Source organism: Strix uralensis, chromosome 4 (genome assembly GCF_047716275.1).
Source record: "Strix uralensis isolate ZFMK-TIS-50842 chromosome 4, bStrUra1, whole genome shotgun sequence".
NCBI classification, from domain to species: domain Eukaryota; kingdom Metazoa; phylum Chordata; class Aves; order Strigiformes; family Strigidae; genus Strix; species Strix uralensis.
Genome location: NC_133975.1, coordinates 29,806,565 through 29,831,338, shown reverse-complemented (window position 1 = coordinate 29,831,338; position 24,774 = coordinate 29,806,565). Strand labels below are relative to the sequence as shown.

The window sequence follows — 24,774 nt, the reverse complement described above, 5'->3', positions numbered from 1 at the left end:
CCTGAAGAGTAAAAACACATGGTTATTATCCGAGTCAATTTTGGGGACTACTCAGTCCCCTATCAGCACATTACACAGCAAATAACAGCCACCCACTTGGAAAGAAACCCTTCATACACAGCATTCAAAGCTACTGAAGTGTCCAGTTATGCTTCATCTTTCACACATGACTTGACAATCTATTCAGCTAATACTGGTTCTTCAAGGGTCTTCTAGAATCTGTACCACTGCTCACAGACTACAAAAAGATGCCATTAAGTATTTCTCAAGTCTAATGACATTCTGTGTATCTCCAACCCATGCACAGCTGGGTTGATGACGTACTTTGGATAGAAGACTGCAGATGCCTTGTCAGGATGAGTGGCCATCCTGATTCTGTAGAGGGATGCAGGAAAGAAGTACGCTAACCATGCACAAGCACTAAAGATGAAAACAAAAGTAAGAGTCTTCATAGGCTGAATATTCCTACAAGAGTACTTTGTGCACTTAGTAGTTTGCATTGCTTTGCACTGCAGTTGGTACACTGTTAAGCCTGCCAACCAAATTTCCCTCCAACCATTCTAGAGACAAACTTTTTTCAGCTGCTGCTGCATCAACTCTGAATATCCAAGCAACATTCAACTGCACAAAAACCACTGCAAGAGAATTCCTTGGAAGTGTTTCAGAAACACATCATCGCACACTCTATTTTGATCCCTCTGGTATGTGGGATACCAGCTTTTGGTACCTTGCCTCTCATGGGATATTTTTGTGTCACTCATCTAGCATGCATTAAGACTTTCATGAAACCCCAGAAAAGAACGAGAAAGGAACTCTCAACTAAATCACAATGTAATTGATTAGCTTCTGCATTGTACGTTGTCCTATATACTTAAAATTTCCCCAAACCACGATTACTAGATGAGACTTGAGCTAACCCTTCCAAAGATATTCTTGAATAGCTAGTTAAATTTGCAGGATCACCGTCCCTGAAAGTTAATCCGGAAAATCAGTGTGCTAGGCTAGAAAACTCTAAAATTTCTTAGACAATGAAATCCTGTAACTGGCATAGACTGCTTTACTATGGGGCAGCGGGGAAGGTGGGGGCTAGGGGTGGGGTGGAACAACAATAAAAAAACCTCAGAAAAACAGTTTAAAAATGCATTTCTACATCATCTATACTGCAGACATTTTGCATCCAGCTTACCTGAAAGATGAAAAAAATAAGGTGAATTCTTCATATCTAAACATATATTCATTCTGAATTTTACATTTGATTTGCGAGATAACAACTACATTTGTTAAAATGAAAATACGCTTCTGAAATTTCAGCCTAGTTAAAGGAGTTTCTGCCACATTGCTACCAGGAAAAAGTACCATTCAAGAAGCAAAATCGTATCAGGATTACCTTATTTTGTTCTATGTCAATATAGTATAATTGTGTCATGTTTACTGCAAGCTTGGTTTTTTGTTATGCAGCAGTTTGCACAGTTTTGAGATATCTAAAACATCCAACAAATGCATGGCTTAAGTAGTAATATTTTTAAGGCTATGTTCATGCTCAAACAGTTCAGAGTCCTGCACTGCCAGAGAAAGCATTCAGCTATCTCACAAGCTACAAGCATGCATAAGTTGCCATGTCACTCTAATCTGACCACATTACTTTCCCTGCATTTTATTCTGTCATCTGCAAGGCCTAACCCTACTGGTGAGTGATAGCTTCCCTTGGGCTCTGCTTTATTTTAGTGCATTTGCCTGCCAAAGATAGAACTCTGTCACCATGAAACTCAATTATACGCAGAGTGACTGGGTAACATTTAAAACAAATATAAGCCTATCAACTCATGCGACTGTAAGGGTTCCCCAGCAGAACTTAAGCTTTGCTTGCTCTGGTTTTTCTTCAACAACTCTGAGACTAAACCATGATGTTACATAGGCATATAGTTTTAGCACTGCACACTGACCAAAATCCTTTACAGCAACTAAACAACTACTTGTGTAATGAGTTTGAGGCAGAGCTTTTTACCTTCACTTTTGACATTACTAGTCTGCAAATCTGTAGGATGGCCTTGAAGCGAAAGACGAGGTTGCTGTAAACGGCTAATCATAGGTTGGGGCGACACTCTACTGTATTCTATGCTTCGAGCAGGTGATCGGGAGCGAGGTGAATTCCTTGGAGATTGTTTTGGTGAAGGCCAGGGAGAACTGCGAGGTGATGGTGAGAACCTGTTAACAGCAGGGTGCACTGCATGATGCGTGCCATCTTCTTCGTCTTCTAAACTCTGCGCATCGAGCTCCTGATCACTGAATGTGCCTCGCCTTGTAGAATTGCAAGAAGAACCAGAACTACGCCGAGAAGCAGTTGCTGCATACTCTTGCCGGAGGCCTGGCAACAATGACAACATTGTTTACTTGCTTCCAGCCCACAAATGGTTCAAACTAGAGACAGTGCATACAAATATCTACCCAGTGCTCAAACTCAGGTTTGACTCACCTTAACTCCTTTTATTTGAGGCATTAATTTCAGATTAGTACCAAAAAAAGTTATCTACCAGCTGATAGTGTCTTGAAACAAGTAGGTGAGCTCATTCCTTTTCCTACTACAGCAATCATCAGTATAGGCGTGTTGTGTACTTGTTCATCTCCTCTCCCAGCCTGGATGCTAGCAACACAGGCTACACCTTAATTTTGATATCATGTAACATCCTATAACAATTATAGCAGCCACAATGAAGTATCTCTTACAATGTATTAGTAAATGTAACAAAAAAAGCTATATGATAAGCTACCCCTAGAAAAACTGGAGTTGTTAGACTCCAAAGTTGTTGGTCTCCAAAGTGGGTGCACCCACCCCAGGGGGGTACACAAAACAATCCACTGGGGTGCAGGAAGAAAATTTTGTACTACTAATAAAATAACATGTTTAAAATTGCATTTATTTGTTCATTTAATATATCTTTATATCTTATTTATTTATATATTTATATCTTTATCTTATCCTTTTTAAATTTATATTTTGTGTAAATTTCTGTATTTTTATGTATGTAATATATTAGTAGAGTAGTACATGTATATAATTTATTAAAAAAATATACATATATTGGGCATTTGGGGTTTTTTTTCCACTGATAGGTGTATGCAATAAAAAAAAATTCTGGAGACGACCTAGCTCGACAACTGAAATTACCACTTTCTGCAGTCTCAGAGGGACAAAAAGACAAAGTCTCAACGAAACCTATATTAAAAGAGAGACATCTACACAGGTGCTTTTCTTAACTATTCTTTGCCATACTGACTTTACATTTTGGTGATTTAAATCATGGTTTAAGCACTGATGTCAAGAAGACTGGATTATATCAGGAAGGCACGTATCTCCTGAGAAGACTGGTGGCAGGCAGTAGTCCAGTCTAACAACCATCCTTTTAGCATATGCTACAAATTCATACTCTCTCTAGCACTTCTTTTGTCCACTGTTCCTAAAGAACACTTCTGCACTGCAGTTTTCTCTCCTTACCCTAGAGGCAGAAGTCCTTAGCCAGCCTTCTCAGGAGAACCACATTTGTACATCCAATCTACACCCCTTTTCCATTCCTGCTAAGCAAGCACTACTGCAGTTATTCAATAAAAAAAGATCAAGTGATCCACTTCATTTTCAGGATGGAAAATACTTACTTTCTTCCTGCATCCGTGCTAAAATTTGCACATCTGTAACATCATTTAGCTTGTAATTAGACCCAATAGAGTCTTCATCCATCTCTGATGCACTTAATTCACTGTCCAGAGAGGACTGTGGACTGAGTGGAGGATTTCTATCTGCTGAACTTTTAAGATGACCTAGAGAAAGAAAAGAAAGTAATAGGAAATGTTAAAAAAAAAAAAAAGGGGGGGGGGGGGGAGGGCAAAAAAGGCAAGCTGTATTTCCTTTCCTTGTAAAAGGACCAGCAATCTGAAAACTGATTATGACAGAGACACTGCGTCTGACAGACCATTTGAAACATTTGATTGTGAACCTAGGCTGAAAATACAATTTACACAAGCAGAGCTTAGCCATTACCTTCTAAAAATTAACAACTTCATAAAATCATAACAGTGGCAAAACAAATTAATGACATATCATCTCATCCACCTGTACCAAGTTTCAACAGCTGTCAAGTCTGCACAGCTCTTACAGAAAGAGCAGTTGCATACCTATTCCACTTTTGCTTTCATTCTTGACTCTGCATGATACCTTGTAAGACGTAAGTTTGATTATATCTTTTTTAACAATAAGGACTTGATCCAATGCATACTGATTCAGTTTGGAATGCTTAATATACAGTTTATCTGAAAATACTACCTATTGTAGGCACACCCCTTTGCTAAACTATAACATACCAGGAAAACTTCCCATTTGCTGCCTTCTGGCTGACACCCCATTGCCAGTTACATTTCACCTCTCTGTCCTGCAGGCAAATAGAGCACCGTAGCACACAATGCAGAGCAGAGCTACGTGGATTAAAACAAAACCTGGGTAACAGCTCTGGTGAATATACTGCAGTGCAGGCTTCTCTTTACAAGTCCACAGTGAACTACAGATAAATTGGATTGTCAATGCAATGGTTTTTCATCTTTCCTGCAAGCTAACTTCAGTTAAAAGTATATGTAATAAGTCAATATTCTGACTTCAGAGCAGAGATATGTTCCAGGTATCAGTTTTTCTGATGCAAAGAAAGTGTCTATGGTGCAGGATAAAGACAGAAAACATTGCCAGAAGTTAGCGTTTACACCCATGGCTGCAAAGCCTCATGGAATGCCTTTAATTAACATACATGCTTCTTCCTTAGATCATATTGTTCACATCTTGGAGGAGCTGATGAATACATTGCATACCGAATGTCTCAGTTAACAAATAACAGGGTAGTTGCAAAGACTTTACAACTACCAACACCTAACCTTTAAACACCCACTATGCAACTTAGGTCCCAGTCAATTACAGGGCCAATTCCAGAAGCTGTTTAGGTATTTTGGGACTTCACAGAACTAACACTACATGTTTTGGTCTAACTGCTAATGTGCATCAGGGATTTTAGAGACATGGACATCCAGAGAAAACTTTTAAAATGTATCTTACACCTGAAAGTCTGTAAAAAAGCCTTTCCTAAAAGGCTTAGATACTGCATGATGCAAACATCCTACAAAAGACTGACAAGTTTTTTGTGTCTTTCTTACTCTAGTTCAATGTAAATGTAATCTATTTGAGCACACGTTTTTAAAAGGAAGAGGAGGAAGAAGAAAGGAAGAGACCAGATGCTCACACACACTTACCTGAGGTACCAGGAGGTATAAGCTGTTTCACTAAAGCAGATTTCACTGGTGTTGAGGAGGGAGAGTTGAAACCACTGCTGTAGGGGCTACTAGTATTTGGACTATATGAGCTCGCATAACTGACTGCACTGAAAGGGCTGCTGTACAAACTCTGTCTCTTGAGAGCTGTATGAAAGAGAAGGAAAGTGACAAATTATGCTGAAGGAACCAGTGAAAAATGAATACAATACTAAATGATATCTTCAGTGTGATTTAATTACTTTACAGTTCAAGTAGAATGTTTTGGTCACCAGGAAGTTTTTCAACTGATTTCTTCATCTCCTACGTACAACCATACTGTGGAAGGAGTGGGAGAAGAGAGCAAGACAAGATAGCAACGAGTATTTTCTTTGTAAAAATCAGATAAAAGATCACTACGACTGATCTCTTCAAGATCTTCAATGTAGACTTTGGAAAGGAGGAGGAAAGCAGCAGAAAGACAATACTAGCTAAGCCACACTAACATACATCCTATGCCCAATTAAATACAAACCAGAACACACCATGAAGTCCAGTTCTCCAGAATTCAGACTTGTCTAGATCACACAATATTTCAACAGTAACCCCAAGACTGTCACCACAGAACTAAGCAATATCACCTACAAAATTCCCCAAAGCTTATGCTAAAATGAAAAACCATTAACCATGGCAAATGCTTCTGTTTGTATTTCTGGGTACCATGAACCTACTGGGCACAATAAAGCAAAATGACTGCAAGATTAGTCCCTTCTGTAGAGCTCCTGTTCTAATGCTTTGGGATTTTTATGTCCATGGGCTTCAATGCCATAGGCCCTATAAGATCTAAAATTGGTTACTTTCCTCTGTTATTTATTGTATATATTTCAATGCTGAAGTATTTTCAGATGGATTTTTAATCACTGGCAAACATTTTCAGTACAATACTGCAATTCTCCTAGTTGCCAGGTGTATGATTTGTACAGTTACTTAAATTACTATTTTGTTCAGAAATTTACATTTTATTTTAATGTAATAGAAAATGGAACTTCAATGGGACCAAGGGACTTTGGGTAAAATCAGTTTCTTTGTTGCTGAAAGTATTTTATCCCAAACAGAATTGTATTTTAACAAAGAACAAATTAAGTTGCAAAACATTAAACTGAAAGCTAGAAATCCAGACTTTATGGTATGAAAATCTACATTCGATTAAGTTGCAGCTCACCTAGCAGCTAGAAACTAAACTCTCTTTAAGGCATGACAGTATTGAAGCTATGCATATATACTATAAACTAACAATAACAGGCCTGGCAAATGTATGGCAGTACACTCAAGAAGTTCTAAAACAAAAAGGCAGAAATTAAGCTATTCAAAGAATATTGTGTGACATTTCTGTTAGTGAAAAAAGCTTCAATTAGTACAGTAATAATTAGGCTACCGATAGTAGTGGACAAAAAAAGAAAGGAATGGAACTCTAATTTGTTTACTAAAAATCCTTCTATTCAGTTTAAGGTTTTTTGTTTTGACATTGCAAGAAGCCAAAAGAGACTACAGCTGCATGAAATGCTGCTTTCAGTAGCAAAGCCTGCTTCAGTTCCTCCTCCCACCCCACTTTGCTCTTGGTCACTACCTCCTCGTTGTTCAGTACGAGCAACAGTGGGGCTGCACTATTATCCAGCCTACACTAAAGTGAATTTAGGTTAAAAACATCTAGCGTATTTTAACTGACTGCATCAATGAATTAGTTTTTAGTAGTGCCCCAAAAAAAGTATCATCCAACCAAATGGATGATAGAATGCAGCATCTCTTGCTGAAAATGACAGTAAAAAAATCCCTAAAATGTAAGTCTGCAAACAGTTATTTCATACTTGTTACACAGATGAGTATTTTAAAATATTAACCACAAATTAGAAAACAATTGTACTACTATATAACCTTTAAAACAGGCTCTTTGTACCTAACCATAACAATACAAAGTATTTGATCACATACAGATTTCTTTAGATGAAACAAAGCATACTTTTGTTACATATAAGAAGTATGCTCTGGTACACAATGACTCTTTACATGGTACAGCAGTTTTCATCGTAGTTAATGTGAACTTCCACATTCCTCAGCACTGTATTTTTCCCCAGAAGAAAGCTGGATTCAAACTCTTTTTCTGGCCTAGAATTCTTAAAGTTTTTCCAACTGGGATTTCTGTAACTTAGAAAGATATTACTATTTTTACAACAACTAGAGATATGGTCTTTATTAGGAGTGTCAGACAACATTAATAAGACAGAGAACTCATTTTAAGATTAAAATTATGCTGTATTAGATGAAACATGAGCTTACAAAAGATTACACATTAGCTTTCAAAACACTAGAGAGGACAGTTGATGATAACCATTTTTCTTTTAATGTAAATTTTCTTTTATTATCTTCAGAAACAGTATGCAGCATCTAATTTATTTTAGTCAACATTTGGTTAAATTCGTCTTGAATCTCTCTTTTGCTCTAGAAAATAGGAATAGAAAAATTTGAGTGCAGAAAACTGATGCTTAGGTGGTTCACAAGATCTACTGTATGAATCAGGTGTGATTTTTCCAAATGCTAGAGACTTGATATTTATTTTTGTTACAATTAGGTGACAAATTTATCCTAGCAGTCCCCATAGTCATTTAAAACAATCATTAGTGAAGTCTATCATTGAGAACAAAGTTAGTTAAATAACGGTAGGTTTTGAACAAGCCCAACCACAGAATCATAGAACGGCTTCAGTCAGAAGGGACCTTGAAGATCATCTAGTTCCAAGCCCCCTGTCATGGGCAGGGACACCTTTCACTAGACCAGGTTGCTCAAAGCCCCGTCCAACCTGGCCTTGAACACTTCCAGGGAGGGGGCAGCCACAACTTCTCTGGGCAACCTGTTCCAGTGTCTCACCACCCTCACAGTACAGAATTTCTTCCTTATATCTAATCTAAATCTACCCTCTTTCTGTTTAAAGCCATTACCTCTCAACTTATCACTACACTCCTTGATAAAGAGTCCCTCCCCATCTTTCCTGTAGCCCCCTTTAAGTACTGAAAGGCTGCTATAAGGTCTCCCTGGAGCCTTCTCTTCTCCAGGCTGAACAACCCCAACTCTCTCAGCCTGTCCTCGTAAGAGAGGTGCTCCAGCCCCCTGATCACCTTCATGGCCTCCTCTGGACCCGCTAGAGGAGGTCCATGTCCTTCTTATGTTGGAGGCTCCAGAGCTGAACACAGTGCTGCAGGTGGCATCTCATGAGAGCAGAGTAGAGGGGGAGAATCACCTCCCTCGACCTGCTGGCCACACTTTCCTTGATGCAGCCCAGGGTACAGTTGGCTTTCTAGGCTGTGAGTGCACATTGCTGGCTCATAGTCAGTTTTCCATCCACAAATACCCCCAAGTCCTTTTGCTAAGGGCTGCTCTCAATCCACTCATTGCCCAGCCTGTATCTGTGCTTGGGATTGGCCTGACCCATGGGCAGGACCTTGCACTTGGCCTTGTGGGAATTCATGAGGTTCACACAGGCCCACCTCTCCAGCCTGTCCAGGTCCCTCTGGATGACATCCCTTCCCTCCACCGTGTCGACTGCACCACACAGCTTGGTGTTGTTGGCAAACTTGCTGAGGGTGCACTCAATCCCACTGTCCATGTCACCAAAGATGTTAAACAGTGCCAGTCCCGACACCAATCCCTGAGGAACACCACTCGTCACTGCTCTCCACTTGGACATTCAGCTGTTGACCGCAACTCTTTGAGTGTGACCATTCAGACAATTCCTTGTCCACTGAGTGCTCCATCTATCAAATCCATATCTCTCCAATTTAGACAAGGATGTTGCGTGGGACAGTGTCAAATACTTTGCACAAGTCCAGGTAGATGACGTCAGTTGCTCTTCTCTTAGCCACCAGTGCATCACAGAAGGCCATCAAATTCATCAGGCACGATTTGCCCTTAGTGAAGCCACGTTGGCTGTCACCAATCACCTCCTTATTTTCCATGTCTCCTAGCACAGTTTCCAGGAGGATCCACTTCATGATCTTGCCGAGCACAGGGGTGAGACTGACTGGCCTGTAGGTCCCCAGGTCTTCTTTTTTTCCCTCTTTAAAAATGGGGGTTATATTTCCCCTTTTCCAGTCAGCAAGAACTTCACTGGACTGCCACGACTTCTCAAATATGATGGACAGTGGCTTAGACACTTCATCTGCCAGTTCTCTCAGGACCTGCAGACGCATCTTGTCAGGTCTCGTGGACTTGTGCACCTTAAGGTTCCTTAGATGGTCTCGAACCCGATCTTCCCCTACAGTGGATGGTTCTTCATTTTCCCATTCCCTGCCTTTGCCTTCTGCATCTTGGGCAGTGTGGCTGGAGCCCTTGCCAGTGAAGGCTGAGGCAATAAGTCATTGAGTACCTCAGCCTTTTCCATATCCCAAGTTAGCAAGTCTCCCTTTCCCTACCAGAGGGCCACAATGCTTAACTGAAAAGTCAAACTTAATCAGCATGGAAAATATGACAGTTTTTACACATACAGCCACACAGTTCTCCCACCAGCTATACTGATCACACGTTTGATTTCAAAGATTTAAATAAAAACGCCGCTTCAGTAAAAACTGCAGTATGACCAAAGTTACACTTTTCTAATTCTGTACATCTACGTTTTAAGAAAGCATCTCTTCCAGAAATTCTTTTGCCTAGTACTTCTCTGTTCCTGCTGTTGCTTTCTTGATGTGCTCTACCCCTATATGATTTTAGGCCACCATGTGGTGGAAGCCATGGTTTCTAGCCAACACAAAATGCACTCTCGCACTTTTCACCAGGGACTTGAGGCACCACTAAGAGAGGTCTTTGCACCAGACTATATCTAAGGTTCTCTCCAGTTTGAACAGGCTTCCACCACTCAGCAGAACTTGCCCTGCAATTGTAAACCTGAACTAACTAGTGACAAAGCACTTTGTGTCCCGTGTTCTCGGTAACTGCCCACAGTAGCATGGAGCTGAAAGGTGCTCTTACCTCCTTTATTATCATGCAATGGAAAAGATTACTTTATAAGGAGGAAGAGGAAAATGTGGAATACAAAATTGCATTTGAGACTGAGAAACAACAAGAAGATATTAGAAAAACATAACAACAGGAACTACGAGAAAACAGCCAAGGCTATGTAGTGATAGGACGAAGGGTAATGGCTTTAAACTGAAAGAGAGTGAATTTATATTAGATATAAGGAAGAAATTCTTCACTGTGAGGGTGATGAGGCGCTGGAACAGGTTGCCCAGAGAAGTTGTGGTTGCCCCCTCCCTGGAAGTGTTCAAGGCCAGGTTGGACAGGGCTTTGAGCAACCTGGTCTAGTGGAAGGTGTCCCTGCCCACAGCAGGGGGGGGTCGAACTAGATGACCTTTAACATCCCTTCCAACCCAAACCATTCTATGATTCTATGATTCAGGAGAGAAAGTAACAGTAGAATGAAAAGTCTTATCCACAGAGACTGGAATTGAAATTGATAAACTGAACCAGCAACTAGTAATATGTTAAGGGATGGGCCCATGAGGTACTACATAAAATACAAGTCACAAGATATTCCAGTTGTGGGGTAGGAACACACACAAGGTTACAAGCAGCACTACTGCCTTCTCCAGTGGAGGTTCCTGCTATCCTATATCTGTAAGTAGGCTGGTTGCTCTAAAGGACGATTTTATTTTTTGTTACAAATTCATTTTTCCATGCAATCTGCTCCAACCAGCAGTATTAGTGTCCATCTCTTACCACTAATATTTTCCCCTATTAGTACTATAGATGAACTGTGGTATTCTTGCAAGTATCACTGCCAGAGGCAGATTCTCAGGTCTATGGAAAAAAAAAAAAGGTAAAGTTGCCTAGACACATCATTTGAATGATCAAACTTTCAAGTTTGTCCACTTCATAGGGAAGCTTCCTCCCTCTCTGCTTTCAACTATGACTGAATTTTTAAAGATACCCTAAGGGTAACAGAATTTGTGGTACTTCTGGAAGATTTCTACTCAGTTCCGAAAAGAAGTTAAACCATGAACAGAATTGTTCATGCTTAACCTAACTGCTATCCAGTCCTAAACACTGAGTAGTATTCAAATTCCCAAACTTGTATTATTCATAAATCCCTGTGATCTGGGTACTTTCCATTGTTTAGAATTTCAGTCTTTGCCTGTAGCAAGCTATATAACATGTTAACTGACCAGAAAAATTGTTAATAGACATTTGTCAAGGCAACATATAGAAAGCACAAGAAACAGGGGAAGATCAAATGTGACTCATACTGAAGGCACTTTCACCATTATGCCCATGATTTTTATAAGAAATGGACTTTTCACATGATCTACCAGCAATGTTTTCAGATTTTATTAGGTACAATTTTACTACAAACCAGAATAAAGACTGAATTGTTCTGGAAAAGAATCCAAGGAGGGGAAAAAAGTTACAGTCAAATAAACTCAGCACAAAGTTTATGTATAACCACGTAAAGGAGCTGGTAGTTGGGAATGCTCCCAGAACTGTGCGTTCGCATATTCTTAGCTCAAGTTCAGCCATTCTGCTAATTCCTGAAGACAACAGTTAAAAAAACCAGATAGATCACATGTAGTGCAAGACTGCAAAAAGATGGAAATGCAGAGAGAATAGTATTAATAGCAAGCAAGAAAGTTATGCTGAGGCATAACTTTTTTTAAAAAAATAAAAATAGGCTCTAACAAAGAAATTAAAATAGAGCAAGAAACCAGATGGAAAGAGAATTCTAATCAGACCTTCAGCGTTTTGCTGCTGGTTTGACATCAAAAAGGCTGGGAATAAAAGGGTGGAGAAGGTAGGCTTTCATCCTCACATGGCCAAACGCTCAGCCCTTCTCCAGTTCTGAATAGAACCAGCTAATTTGTATCAAGGAAGAAACACGAACTCTGGATTTTTTTATCTGACTGTGACAAGATCTTATGTTACTGGGGATGGGGAGAAAAGGAATTAGTATTACCTCCCCAAAGTATTCAAGAACTTCAGCCTCCATTTCCTTAGATGAAATAAAATAGCTCATCTAGCAGAAAACTAAGGTCCATGTTAAGAAATGGACAAGCACCTAACAGTCACAGTAGTTTAATACAGGCTTCTGTTTTAAAATAAGACAAGAAAACCTTCAAGTTAAGGACATTGTTTCTTCCTGAAAACTTCTGACCAAATTGTAACTATGCAGGTAGTATAAAACTCTGAAATCATGACTCACAGTCTAATGCTTCCTTTCATTTTATTCACACAGTCCAGAAAATGAGTAAAATTAATTACTGTTTGCAAACCATAATGAAAACTTTAGACAGAACTGCTGGACCTCACCCTCTTCTCTCACAACTATTTACCAGCTAATTCTGACTCTGTTTCAGAATAAATATGTAGAACCCAGTGTTGTTAGTATGCAGGGACTCACCCGACATTGTCTGTTCCAGCCTGTGGATCAGCGACTTTTTAGCACTTTCAACATCAGGACTTGGGTAATCCAATACCTGCCTGCACCAAACTAGCGGACTGACACATTTTTGCACTGGAGTCAGTTTCTTCTTTGGGGATGTATATAACCTGAAAAGGAGAGGGGAAAAAATAAATCTGTGAAGACAGACAAAAGGAGCATAAGATCAGGCATGTAACAAAATACCACATCCTGGTTTTATACTATATCTACAGTACAGTCTCAAAACATAAATTTATAAATTTAAAAATATAAAACCAGGTTTTACCTTTAAATTAACTATTTTGGTTACAGTGTAATATTGATAACATATGGGTACCCAAGTACTCCTGTCAAGAAGCGATGTCTATATTGCTACGCTGGAATATACCAACAGATATGCCAGGAAAAAAAAAAAGAAATCTTCACTTTTCAGACACGTTAGGTATATGGACAATTTCACTGTATCACATAAATGTACAAATCAGGATTAATCTTTTCAGATTTAGGTAACATTCACCTGAAAGAAGGAAATAAAGCACTATGCAATATGCAACTGTTGTTTTCCTAAACAAAGATGTAGCAAGTGATAAGCATCTTAATAGCCAAGGAACAGTGCTAAAGTGCACAGAACACATCTACTAGTTCAGTAGCCTTGAACAATAAACATTTTATTTTTACTTATCATTTGTATTCTAGCACCTGATCCTTTAGTTTTCCTTTGAACACAGAACAAAGGGACTATCTCTGTCCTAAGGGGTATAGAGTCAAGCATTAAAAACAAGGAACAAGAGATAACACACACAGGAGAGTAAAGAGAAACAATGAGATCATATTGTTCTGCAGGACATGCTGAGGCCTTTGCCCATCAGCATCTCCATTCATTTATTTTAACACCAGCATTCCATGACTGAAGAAAGTAGTATTCCAGTTTAAAGGCTCTAGAAATTTAGCTGAAAATTTCTCCTCCCTCAAGAAACAGATTAAAGGAAAAGTCATAACTAATCACACACTCAAAAAAGGGATACTTAAGCCTTATCTTTGGACTAGAATCTAACTTGGAAATGTGCTTCAGCAACAGACAGTGAACTGCAAGATCTACAGCTCCAACTAGAGCTTACGCATATGCAGAAATGGTTAAATGAGCGCTTCTTCTAGGAGTAATGACAGACTTCATATTCCAAGTGAATATGGTTGTTACACATGTAACTTAGGAACATCTGACAGTCTAGTCAGCCATGCTTCCATGTGAAACCAACAGCAAAAATTCTTATTTCCTCTATGCCAATGACATCAGCAACACAAGTTATTTCCCACAGCTCTATTATGAGATTAGCTGATCCTTCCTCTGTAATTCTAGAACTTGAACCCAGTTTGTTTTATAAACAGCTTTAAAAGATTTTATTATTTTTTTTAATTACTACCCTTAAGGTCACTTACAAGAGCTTTCCAAGAAGCATGCTTATAAAACCACCACAAATATCTCACCCAAAACACTGATCACTTTTTGTTTAGAGCACACTCTGTAACGCTCTTCCATTATGAATGCTGAAATTAGAAAGTTATGAATGCTGAAATTAGAAAGTTATGTTTGCAAATGCAGGAGAGGGGACTTTTATTAGCTGCCAGATTTTCAGACAAAAATGAAGCTGGCTGTAACAATGCAAATAGCCACTGTCACATACTATAGTCCATATAGCTTATGCTCTGGCCAGTATCATGCTGGTCGTTAAAACTGACTTTGTAGAAAGGCTTACAACCTTCACAGGCACTCTGCCCACAAGAAAAGCTAAGAGCTCATCACATGTTTATAGCCCTGAAGAGCCTTGGAAAGCACAAGAATCACTCAATCTTTACAGTTCTATGTAAACAATTAAACAAATTGCTGTACTTTCTGGGATTATCTGTACATAGTTAAAAGTAACGTTTAACATTTACTAGCTCTCTAACACTTTGAATTTACTGTCTTTTTGACATTTATTTGCTTGTATTCTTTCCTGTCTTAATACAAATACAAAGTAGTGTCAAAAGCAACAAAGCCAACTGTAGTGCTCTACAGGCTAGACTCGCCCCTAGCTCTCTGGATAGCTGACGTGCCTTGCCGTGTTTGAGAAGTTCCATGCACATTTGAAGTGTTTACAGTAATACCCAGTATAACAGGCAAGAAAATGAAGTGCACATGTCCTCTTTGAAAGACACACAGAAGGGGTATCTTCCACAAGACTACTCTAATCAAAACGGCACCTGGTATTTTAAGCTCCAACACATTCTCTTCTGCAATTTCCAATTGTTGCATTTGTTTCACAAGTAGTTTATTTACTGAAGCAATGTGGGCTCATGCAGTTCCCATTGTTCCACCTCCCTTTCTAACCAAACACATGTTGCAGACTCTCCGACCTCTTTACAGTCAACTGTTTTTCCTTTAACAGCCTTTGTTTCACACCTTACATTTCAAGAAAAGGCAGAACTTTACAATACACACATTTCATGCGGCACCACTACCTCATGACAAACACATGTGCATTGATGCAGTAACACATTAGCTCTTTCAGGACAGCTTCTTGCACATCATGCAATTACTAAATCTCATTAATATAAAGCAGTGATCTTAATTTCCCATCTGACAAAGAACAACCAATCTCAAGTTTTGAAACCGACTTAATTCTACTCGTTTTGCCTAATTTGGATTAGAAAATATAAGATCAAGGACAAGGCTAAGAATCAGAGTGATGCTTCTACTACTTCTTCCTCTCTTCCCAACAGCAGGAAAGGAAAAAGAACAGAAAGGAGACTATGAAGCATGTACAAATAACTTCACAGAGCTAAGCAATCTTCTTTGTCAGACTACTGTTTGACTCAAAAGAGATAGGTCCTCCTCAGCTGAAGAAGTTTCCAGAAGAAATTCACTCCCATTCATACGTGTCAATGCATTCCTACAGCAATGCAACAGCACTCATTGGCAGCACAGCAACTTCCAAGATTGAAGATTACCAGTATGAGTTCATACATCTTTAAACACTACTAAATCACTTTCTCAAAACAGGAAGTTGAAAACGCTTGAGGAAACTGACAGCTTACAGTTACCACCCCTACTACAAATGTTAACACACCAGAAAGCTACACTCCCAATTTTTCCACAAGAGAGTAAAGACTCTTCAATTCAGTGACACAAGGTCAAGTAAAAGAAACTGTATATAAAAATAAGCCCAGGAGCTTCGATCTATTTTGAAACAGCATTAAGAAGCCTAGACATTATGATTCTGCTGCACACAGTAATATTCCCTTCCTCCAGCCGTCACTAGTCAGCTATGCCACAGCGGCACCAATCTGAAGTTTAAAGCAGCCAGGGCTCTACTGATTAGTTCCAGGAAGACGCTGCACAAAAAGGGCAGAGCTTTGCAGAAAGACTACTGTCACTACAAGCTCATATGATAACGTCAGCCGAATGTGGCAAGCTGTAGCATGTTGCACTGGGACACAGCCGAGTCAGAAAAGGCTTTGAAGGAAGAAGACACAACATTAAGGTAGGAATGGAGTATCTGCATAGGGATTACCTCACCCAAGAAACACATCCCAGTGCATTAAAATACAAGAGGCTAGTTGCCACAGGCATAAAACAAAAAGCCAAGATTCTAATCCAGAAAAAAGGAAAGTCTTTTTGTATCAAAATCCTTCTACAGCTCAGCACAAGAGTGAGAGAAAAAACATGCAGATGAATATGAAGTCACAGATCTGAATTAGAAAGAAGATGGCAAGTGGAAGGAACTTGAGTTAGAGCTCGTTTATTTTAGCCACATTAACTTTAAGCAAAAACTGGCAGGTACAAGAGGCAATGAAACAAGAGATCAGACAAAACATGTTGCAGGCGAAAGCAGGATCAAGAAAGCAACCTGAAGAAAAGATGTGAAGAAAGAATAGAAATCTAAGGATAGAACAGTAAGAAATCCCCCTAAAATACAGGGGGGAAATTCTGCGACAAAAAGCTACTAAAAATAAATAGATTGGAGACAATAATATTGGACAGTCTTGGAAACAGACAATTTAGAACACAACAGTGTCAATCTAAACTCTTTCAGATCAATTGAAAATCTTCAGGAGATCCTATCTGTAGCAATTTAAATAACTTAAAATCTAAGACGGATTTTGAATAAACAGCTACAAGTAAAGATCTGAAGAGAATCTCTGGTTTAAAAAAACCCAACAAAACAAACAACAATCCAAAAACTAAGTGACATCCCTGCACGTATCTGGCCCACAGATTTCCTCTTGCCTCCTCCCCCACCCCTGCAAAATTCCTATCCTGCAGTTGTAACAGACACACACTGCTCAGCCTGTAATTACTAATCTGTTGGTGTACTTAACTGAATGCTTCTGGTTCTGAGAGATGCAAGAGTTACAGCAAAACTCCAGGTCTCTCAAAATAAGGAGATGAATACTGCAAAAATGCTTTGACAATCCCATTAAACCTTCATATTAAAGGTTTTTCATTATGTGATTTTCAAGTAGAACTGGGAGGATAGAGAGATGTTCCAAATTGCAACTGGGAACACAACTACCTTCCTGTCACCGACAATTAGAGACAGTTAGTTGTGCTCTGGCTAGTTGCTGGAAATTATAGCCATTATTCATTTCCTCATCTCAAAAGAACATATAGCTGTCTGAAAGAGATGTTGTAGAACGTGAAAAGGGGCTTTCAAAAGCTTGGGTGACTCCTGTAACACCATCATGCAGCTTCCCCAGAACTGTCACACAAACTCTGTACAACTGTCCGCTGTCTGAGAAGCTTTTCAGAATGAATTTGTTAGAACATATATGTTCTAACATAGTATTATTGATACTTACATGGAATAGAGAAAAGTTGAAAAGTTCTGTGTCCTATTAAATGTGTTCCAAAATATAAGTCTGCTTAATTACTACGCTTGAGAGCCTAGTAACCTCCAAAAAGTAGAAATGTGATTCATGCCTAAACAATATATGATTATGAGGTAAATTTCAGGAATACCATTAAGACAATAAAGGAAATTTGTATCAAAGCTTTCATAATGTCAAAATATCAAACATGTTTAAAAGCCGTAAAAAGTTAGAAATGGAAAAAAATTCTTCCTACAGTCCTCAAACATCCATTTCACAACAGATATTTCAAAGACATTAGTCAAATGGAATATTATTTGATGTTACACCAGTTGTTGCATTTGACAAAATGGTAACTTCTCTAATCCTTAGCGCTCTCAGATCCTTCTTTTCAAATTATCTTCCTAGTTTGAGAAGCCATTACCTGAATTCAGTTAAAAAACCCCACTTTAAATCAGACTGGCATTTAATCTGCCACAAAATGAAAAGCATCAATTTCTCTTTTACTTAGGTCACAGGGCAAGAATTGATCAGAACCTGTCCAGTTTCCAAGAGGCCTAAATCACATTAATACAATGCCATTTTAGCAGCTGAAGAGGAAATGCTGCAATGTAATCTCCACAATGGGAGTTCATTCAGGTGCAGCTCTATCCTAAAACACTCACCCTACACTTTACTAGCTCACTATGGCAAACTTTAGGGTTCCAAAACAAAGTTAGTGCTCAAAGGACATTAAGCAACATGAGCTGAAAGACAGTCATTACAGATGACAATCATGTTTTCATTGTCTGTATCTCAAAACAGCCACTTAGCTAATTAACTGGAACAGATGACGAGAACAGAAACATAGACTATTAAAAATAGGTGACAATTTAATAGAAAGAGCTGCTGAATGAGAATGCGTATAAAAGTACTTGCTTTCCATTTTAACTAAACAGGATACCAAACCAGTATGAGGTCTTCAAAAACACTAAAAATATTACCCTGAACTATTAATATCAATATAAACAACCCACCAGCAATTTCACTTTAAACACAAAGTAGCCGCCTTTTGTTTGTAACTGCGGTCAGTCAGCTGTTAGCTCTATTAGCCCTACCAAGGAGACTTCAGATTGCAGTGGCATGAAAACATTGATAAGTGCTAGGCTAGCTTTTAAAGCACTGTCATTTAAAGAGGACACAACTATTCTGAAGTTTGCTAAACAATTATATGTACAAAACCATACACTTTTATGCACATACTGCATATAAATTTTTAAGAAAATGCACTGCATGTTTTCCTCACATTTAAAAGAAAGTTCCTCAGAAAGTTTAGGTAAACAACTTTGTAACAAGTTACCACAAAGCAAGTTAAGAGTGGGTTCACAGCACATTAACTGATGTACAGTAATTGTCCACGTGTGCACACTTATCCTGCAATAAACTTGGGACAGCTCACTTTTTAAAAGAAACATAGCAAACCACCTTGCGTCCTGTTAGCAAGTTGTCTCAAATGCGCTACACATCCACACCCAGCCTTACCCAGCAAGTCAGGCAAGGAGCTGTACAGCTCATCCTGCCTCTCTGAAGACTCCTCCACTCCAGTCCCCCTTCCTGCCCTTTTGCCTTTTTAATTAATTAATAAGAAAAAGACCTGTTCAGATTGAAATTTGAAAAAAATTTAGACTTGATCCAATCTGGTTCAAGAACAGCTGAACAGGAACACCCATAGAACAGATAACCAAAGCCACTGGTAGCTTGTTGAGGAAGTAATTAGCAGGCCTAAAGCAAAGTCTCCATGGGCCTACGTACAGCTCAGTACTGTGTGCCTGTGCATTATGTGCCTATTTGCAACCTCCAGTACTCTATCAGGAAGAAAGTTTTAGCATATTAAAAAGGATTCAGAAGCATATGGCCAAGAAACCCAATTTAAATTCACCAAATTATTTTTAGTAATTTACCACATGATTTGAAGATTGTCTCATATGCTAACTGTTTAAACCTAAAACTTATCTGGATTTAACTAACCACAAAAACTAACTGTTTTAATAGCTAATGCTGCTACTAAAGCAGCAGGATCAAAGTTCTTTTCACTTGTTAGTAATTCAGGCTAGTTCTACCTTCTCCTTTCATTTTTCACTTTACACTTCTGTCCTGTGTAGACTTATCTAAAAGCATTTAAATAATTAAACTCCCAAATGTAGATTTAAAAAACAACACATCACATTCCAGTATCAGTTTCAGTCACAATTTCAACTGTTCCATCTTAAATTCATAGCCAAACTTCACAGGCACTCATCAGCATTAAATGTAAAACAATGTAATTTTAGCAGTGAAGAAAACTATTTCTTCTGCCATTGCAAGACTGCAGACAATTTCAAAATGGAATATATGAACACATGGACTGAAAAAATGCCTGTGTTACACAAAGCAGAGAGAACAGAGACAACCAGCATCCTTCATCAACTATTATCTCCCATAGTAAGGTCCTTCTGAAATAAAAAATAGAAAAGTCTAAGTTTCTCTATGTAGACATTCAAAACAGGCAAGGTGAATCAATTTTTTTATGCACAAACTGTGATTTAAATTTAGTTTGTTTCCACACGAGGTTTCCTCAACTAGTAAGTGGTCTTTGATTTCTACAGTGACATAATCCCATAGTTTAAACAGGATTTTGGGTTAAGCAGTAGTGATCCAAATCCATTTGAACCCGAAAGAGTTCACGAGGTTTAAATTTCATCAAGTACCTTCACCCTTTCAGTTGATTCAATTACTTTTTGAGTGACCTTGCATAACTGAGGCCTTAAGAGTGGGATCTTTACGACTTTAAGAGAAATCCACTTACATCACCCCTTCTATTTTCACAGGCTTGCTTCTTTCTGATTGTTCCACTAGCTCTCTGAAAACTTCCAACTTCATTTAGAGCAATAACCTCTATTCAGCAAATGCACAAAGTCATCCTACCTTCATAAGGAAAAAAACAGTTTTAGAGTATTTGGTGCCTGAACAGTTGAATTAAATGGTGTTCAGAAATTCCAGGAGTTTGATTTCCATTTTTATAATTTGGAAAAAAAAATAAACCAGTCATGCTAAACCACATTTATCATTAAGTGCATATTAAACTACAGCATGAAAAGACAAAAGTTTTTTTTAATGACAGCCATATTTCTTGATATGTACAACAATAAGTAAATTGTTACAACTGCTCTTTTCTAGGTGTATGCTTTTGTGTCTCAGTCATTGACCCATGTCTGAGGTTGAAAATTAGTATTATAGTTGCTAAAATATTAGGAAAGGAATAAAAACATGTAATAGACTGCATTTAAATTCTGTTGTCTTTTGAGAACTAGATCTTCCATAGAAGAAATATGACTGAAGCCACAATAACAGGCAGCGTAAGTGATGTGCCAAACACCTGACACCAGAAAGAGCAGTGCTCAATGAACTATGCCACCTGCCCATGAGTGTCCAGAACTGCATAAACAAAAACACACAGTACTTATGCCATCACTGTCACCATATGCTCTGCTGGGACATTAACTTTCACTGAAGAAATACATTATGTTGCCCATGATTTAAGATTAATATACAAAATAACATCTATTATCAGAATTCGTGACATTCACAAATTTGGCCATCCTACTTCAAACTTACTGTGCAAATTTAGTATATAGTATTTCCCTCACATGCTATAAACCAGTAGACTACATGGCATAATCTGAGAAATAAGAGCAGCTGCCTTGCACAGATTCATCATCTAGGAGATGATGCCTTGTGTTAATTTAGTAAGCTCATGTTGGATGAGAATAAACTTATGCTCTCATACTTCTCCAATGGATCAGGCTGGATGTCAGGCAAATGACATCTCTGAGGAAGCACATACACTGTCTCCTCCCTGAGCAACTAAAACATTGCTCATCCGTGGAATTATTCCAGCATTTTAAAGGCGTTTTTAACTCCGAAAGACTTTTTTTTGTTTGTTTTTTAAATTTGTCTGCATGTTTGCTCCAGAAAGAGATCTTTGTAGATGAACCTACAACCAGTTCTGACCCAAGTCAGACTGCTTTTGTTACACTTTTCTTCCCTGTACACGCTTCCCTTGTGTTTCTCTGTTGACACTGTTCTCCTCCCCACTGTTTCTCCTGCAGCTCTAATGCTGCCCCTCAACTAGTGTCATAGGAAACTTCAGAGACAGCTGGTGAACAGCGTGATGTTAAGAGAGAGCAAACCTTATTCATTCTCATTAGAAGCTCATCCAAGTGTAATAAAGACAACGTGAACAGCCACCTGCAGGTGCTTCTGCTGGAGCAGCGGGGTAAGCAGTCCATTTCAAAAGAGAGGAACCACCCAAGGTAAACCGTGGTCCTACCTCATTAGCAATAAATGAAAGCATCTAAGGACAACACATTTATGAGATGAAAGAGAATGTTACATTTGCTGTCTTCTCAGCTGAAAGAAATCAAGACTTAAAACATGTTTGATACACGTTCAGAGAAGTGTAACAGTACCTGCGGGCTAATTCTGCACTACCCCAGCAATTTTCTGCAAGTTTCACAACACCTCCACACCATCTGAACTTGTGAAAACACTGACAGCCGATTTTGCGGCAGAACTGAAGCCTGCTCCGGTCTCCAAGTGACCCGATGTAATACTCTCACCGCGGCCGAACAAAAGCAGAGCTACAGGCCTCCGGGGAGGTGCGATGTGATGTGCAGAAACCAAACCACCCTTCCCCTGCAGGCTCCGGCACATCTTGGGAGAACTGATCCCTTCACCCAGCCCCAGAGGGCGAGGCTCTGCCTCCCTGCACAAAGCCCCGAGACCACCTCCGACACCAGGCACACGTCTGGAGACGGCGCCTTCCTCCGGCGACGGAGGGGTAGGGAGAGGACGATGGAGACGGGCGCCCCTACCCCGTCCCCACCACGGCCGCCTCCTCACCAGCCGGTCTCGTCCTCCTCGCAGCCGGCCAACCGCTCCAGCTCCTCCGGCCTGAGCAGCGCCGCGTCGTCCAGGAGGCCGCTGCCCTCCTCGCCGGCCGCGCCGCCGCCGGGCTCCTCGGGGGGCGGCCGCCGGGCGGCGGCCCTGGGGCTGAGGCAGCGGCCGTCGGGCGGGGAGGCGGTGGGGGGCGACGGGGAAGGCCCGCCGCCCAGGAGGCGCTTGGGGCTGGCGGGAGCGGCGGGCAGGGCGCCGTGGCGGCTGCGGAGCTGCTCGTTCTGCTTCTCCAGCTTCTTCACCAGCTCCTGCAGCTTCCGCACCTCCGCGTCCGCATTCACGCCCGAGCCGACGTCCTCCATGGCGCCCGCCGGCAGAGGGGCGGCTGCGCGGGGAAGGGCGGCCGCGCCGCCCCGTCTACATGGCCGGGCGGCCCGCGCGGGGGAGGGCTGTGGCGCGGCCGGGCGGGGCGGGCCGCGGGCGCTGCTCCTTCTGCCGCCGCCTCCTCCTCAGCGGCGCCGGCGGGTGGTGGCGGGGGTAAAGGACGCGTATCCGGCCGCCGCCATCTTACCACCTCCCCGCCCGCCCCACCGCTCTGATGTCATGTGCGTAGCCCGACAGCGTCACCGCTCGCGTCTCGCCCTGTTGGGGTAGGGTGGCGTTGCCGGGAGCGGGTCCCCCTGCGGCGGTTGGGGCGGCGGCCGCCCTGTCAGGCGGAGGCGCTGCCTCACCGCCGCATGGCGCCGTCTGAGGGGCTCCTCCGGCAGCCCCGCTCCTGAGGGAACGGCCTGGCCTGGCCCGGCCCGGCCCGGCCCGGCCCGTGGGGACCACAGGTCCCGCCCGGGAGTTGTACTCGAAGCCACGGGACACATTCCCCAAATGCTCGTATCCTCTAAAGGATACGGGGTGTGTCCCTGGTCCTGGTGATGGTCTTGGGCCCTCTGTGTGTGACAGGCACCTGAACGGTTCCCTGGATATCACTTGAGCCTTTCATGCTGTATAAATATATATATAATCCTATGAAAAGTGACTGAAATTACCATCTACAACAAGACTCTTAACAAATTTAGGTTTAAGGAATTAGTGCGGCTTGGGCGTTTGTGTCTCCAAACTTCATCTGCTGGCATGGTGAGGATGCTTTGTGCCCCCCTTCCCCATGCCACTGGGAGGCAGTGTCCTTAGTGCCATCCCTTCACGATTTTTTTCCTAAGCTCCAGCTACTCAACAGCTTCATTCTGGAGCCTGCAGTTGCTGGGGGGAGGAAGAACACCAGCAAGGGGACTGGAGGACGACTGGAGTCTGCAGGGGGTGACGCTGCAGATGAGTAGCCTTTACCAGGCTTGGGGTGGGAAGAAGGGAAAGGAGACTGGGGTGCTCAGACCTGTGGGGTGTGCTGAGGAGGTGCAAAGCTTGTGGGCAGTAAATGCCACATGATTGTGTTTAGGTTGTATGGTGCGTGGGCTGCTGGGGTATTGAGGCTGCCAGACACGAGCCTACAGCATTCTTATGTATGGGGACAAGGATGGAGTCACTTCCTTGCCTTATGCAATTCTCCCCTTATATGTTCAAAGACTACATTATCTCTTTACATACAGCATTGTTTGAGAGTTTATGCTGGGGTGGTTTTCTGCTGTTAGGTCCTTGCCAGAATCCAGGCTTTTGATCCATAAATACAATTTATGTCATTGTTTCCTCCAAACCAATATCACCTTAATATTTAACTGTATTAAAACACTTCTGGGATGGTATATTTTAATAAAGCAATTTAAATTACTCTCATGGTAATCTGTCTTCATTATCTGCTAGCAAAACAAACTTTTTATCAGCAGCAAACTTTACCACAGATTTTGTACAATTGTCACAACTACAAAACTATTGAACAGTTTTGGCCCATGACCTGAGACCTTTGGGACTCTGCTCATTGATACCACATTAATAACCATCAGTGGCAGCCCTTGGAGACTAGTCTGTAAACCAGTTTGTAAATCTAGCTCGTTCTTTGATAAGTCTCTTTTATTTGGTACCAAGTCAAGTGCCTTAAGGGAACCCAGATATATTCTGTGAACACAGTTACTTTATTAACAGAACTAACAGTCCTCCAAATGACGAGCAAAGCAATAAAAAGTTTTTTGTCAATAAGGATCTTCTGTGACACTGACACTTCCAGTGACACTGCTGATAGTCAGTGAGTGGTTGGTGGGTGTACTAGTGGTCTTAACCTATGCAGAGAAGTTTATTCCAACTTTATTTATAGCAGGACCACCAATATA

At 40.7% G+C, this 24,774-nt stretch overlaps 1 protein-coding gene across 3 annotated transcripts in view; it reads right to left on the bottom strand.

The window, feature by feature from the left end:
* The window catches only part of SLAIN2 (SLAIN motif family member 2), a 38,755-nt gene extending 15,648 nt beyond the window's left edge, over positions 1 to 23,107 (bottom strand). The window contains exons 1-5 of one of the 3 annotated variants that reach the window (XM_074866135.1): positions 22,511 to 23,107; positions 12,722 to 12,870; positions 5,284 to 5,448; positions 3,652 to 3,813; positions 2,006 to 2,365 (exon numbers count right to left, since the gene is read on the bottom strand). In XM_074866135.1, coding sequence (XP_074722236.1) covers positions 2,006 to 2,365; positions 3,652 to 3,813; positions 5,284 to 5,448; positions 12,722 to 12,870; positions 22,511 to 22,866 — 1,192 coding nt within the window. In that variant the 5' untranslated portion in view covers positions 22,867 to 23,107. The remainder of the gene's footprint in view (positions 1 to 2,005; positions 2,366 to 3,651; positions 3,814 to 5,283; positions 5,449 to 12,721; positions 12,871 to 22,510) is intronic. The other 2 variants (XM_074866133.1, XM_074866134.1) reach the window with 2 other exon arrangements.
* Positions 23,108 to 24,774: the final 1,667 nt, after the last annotated feature.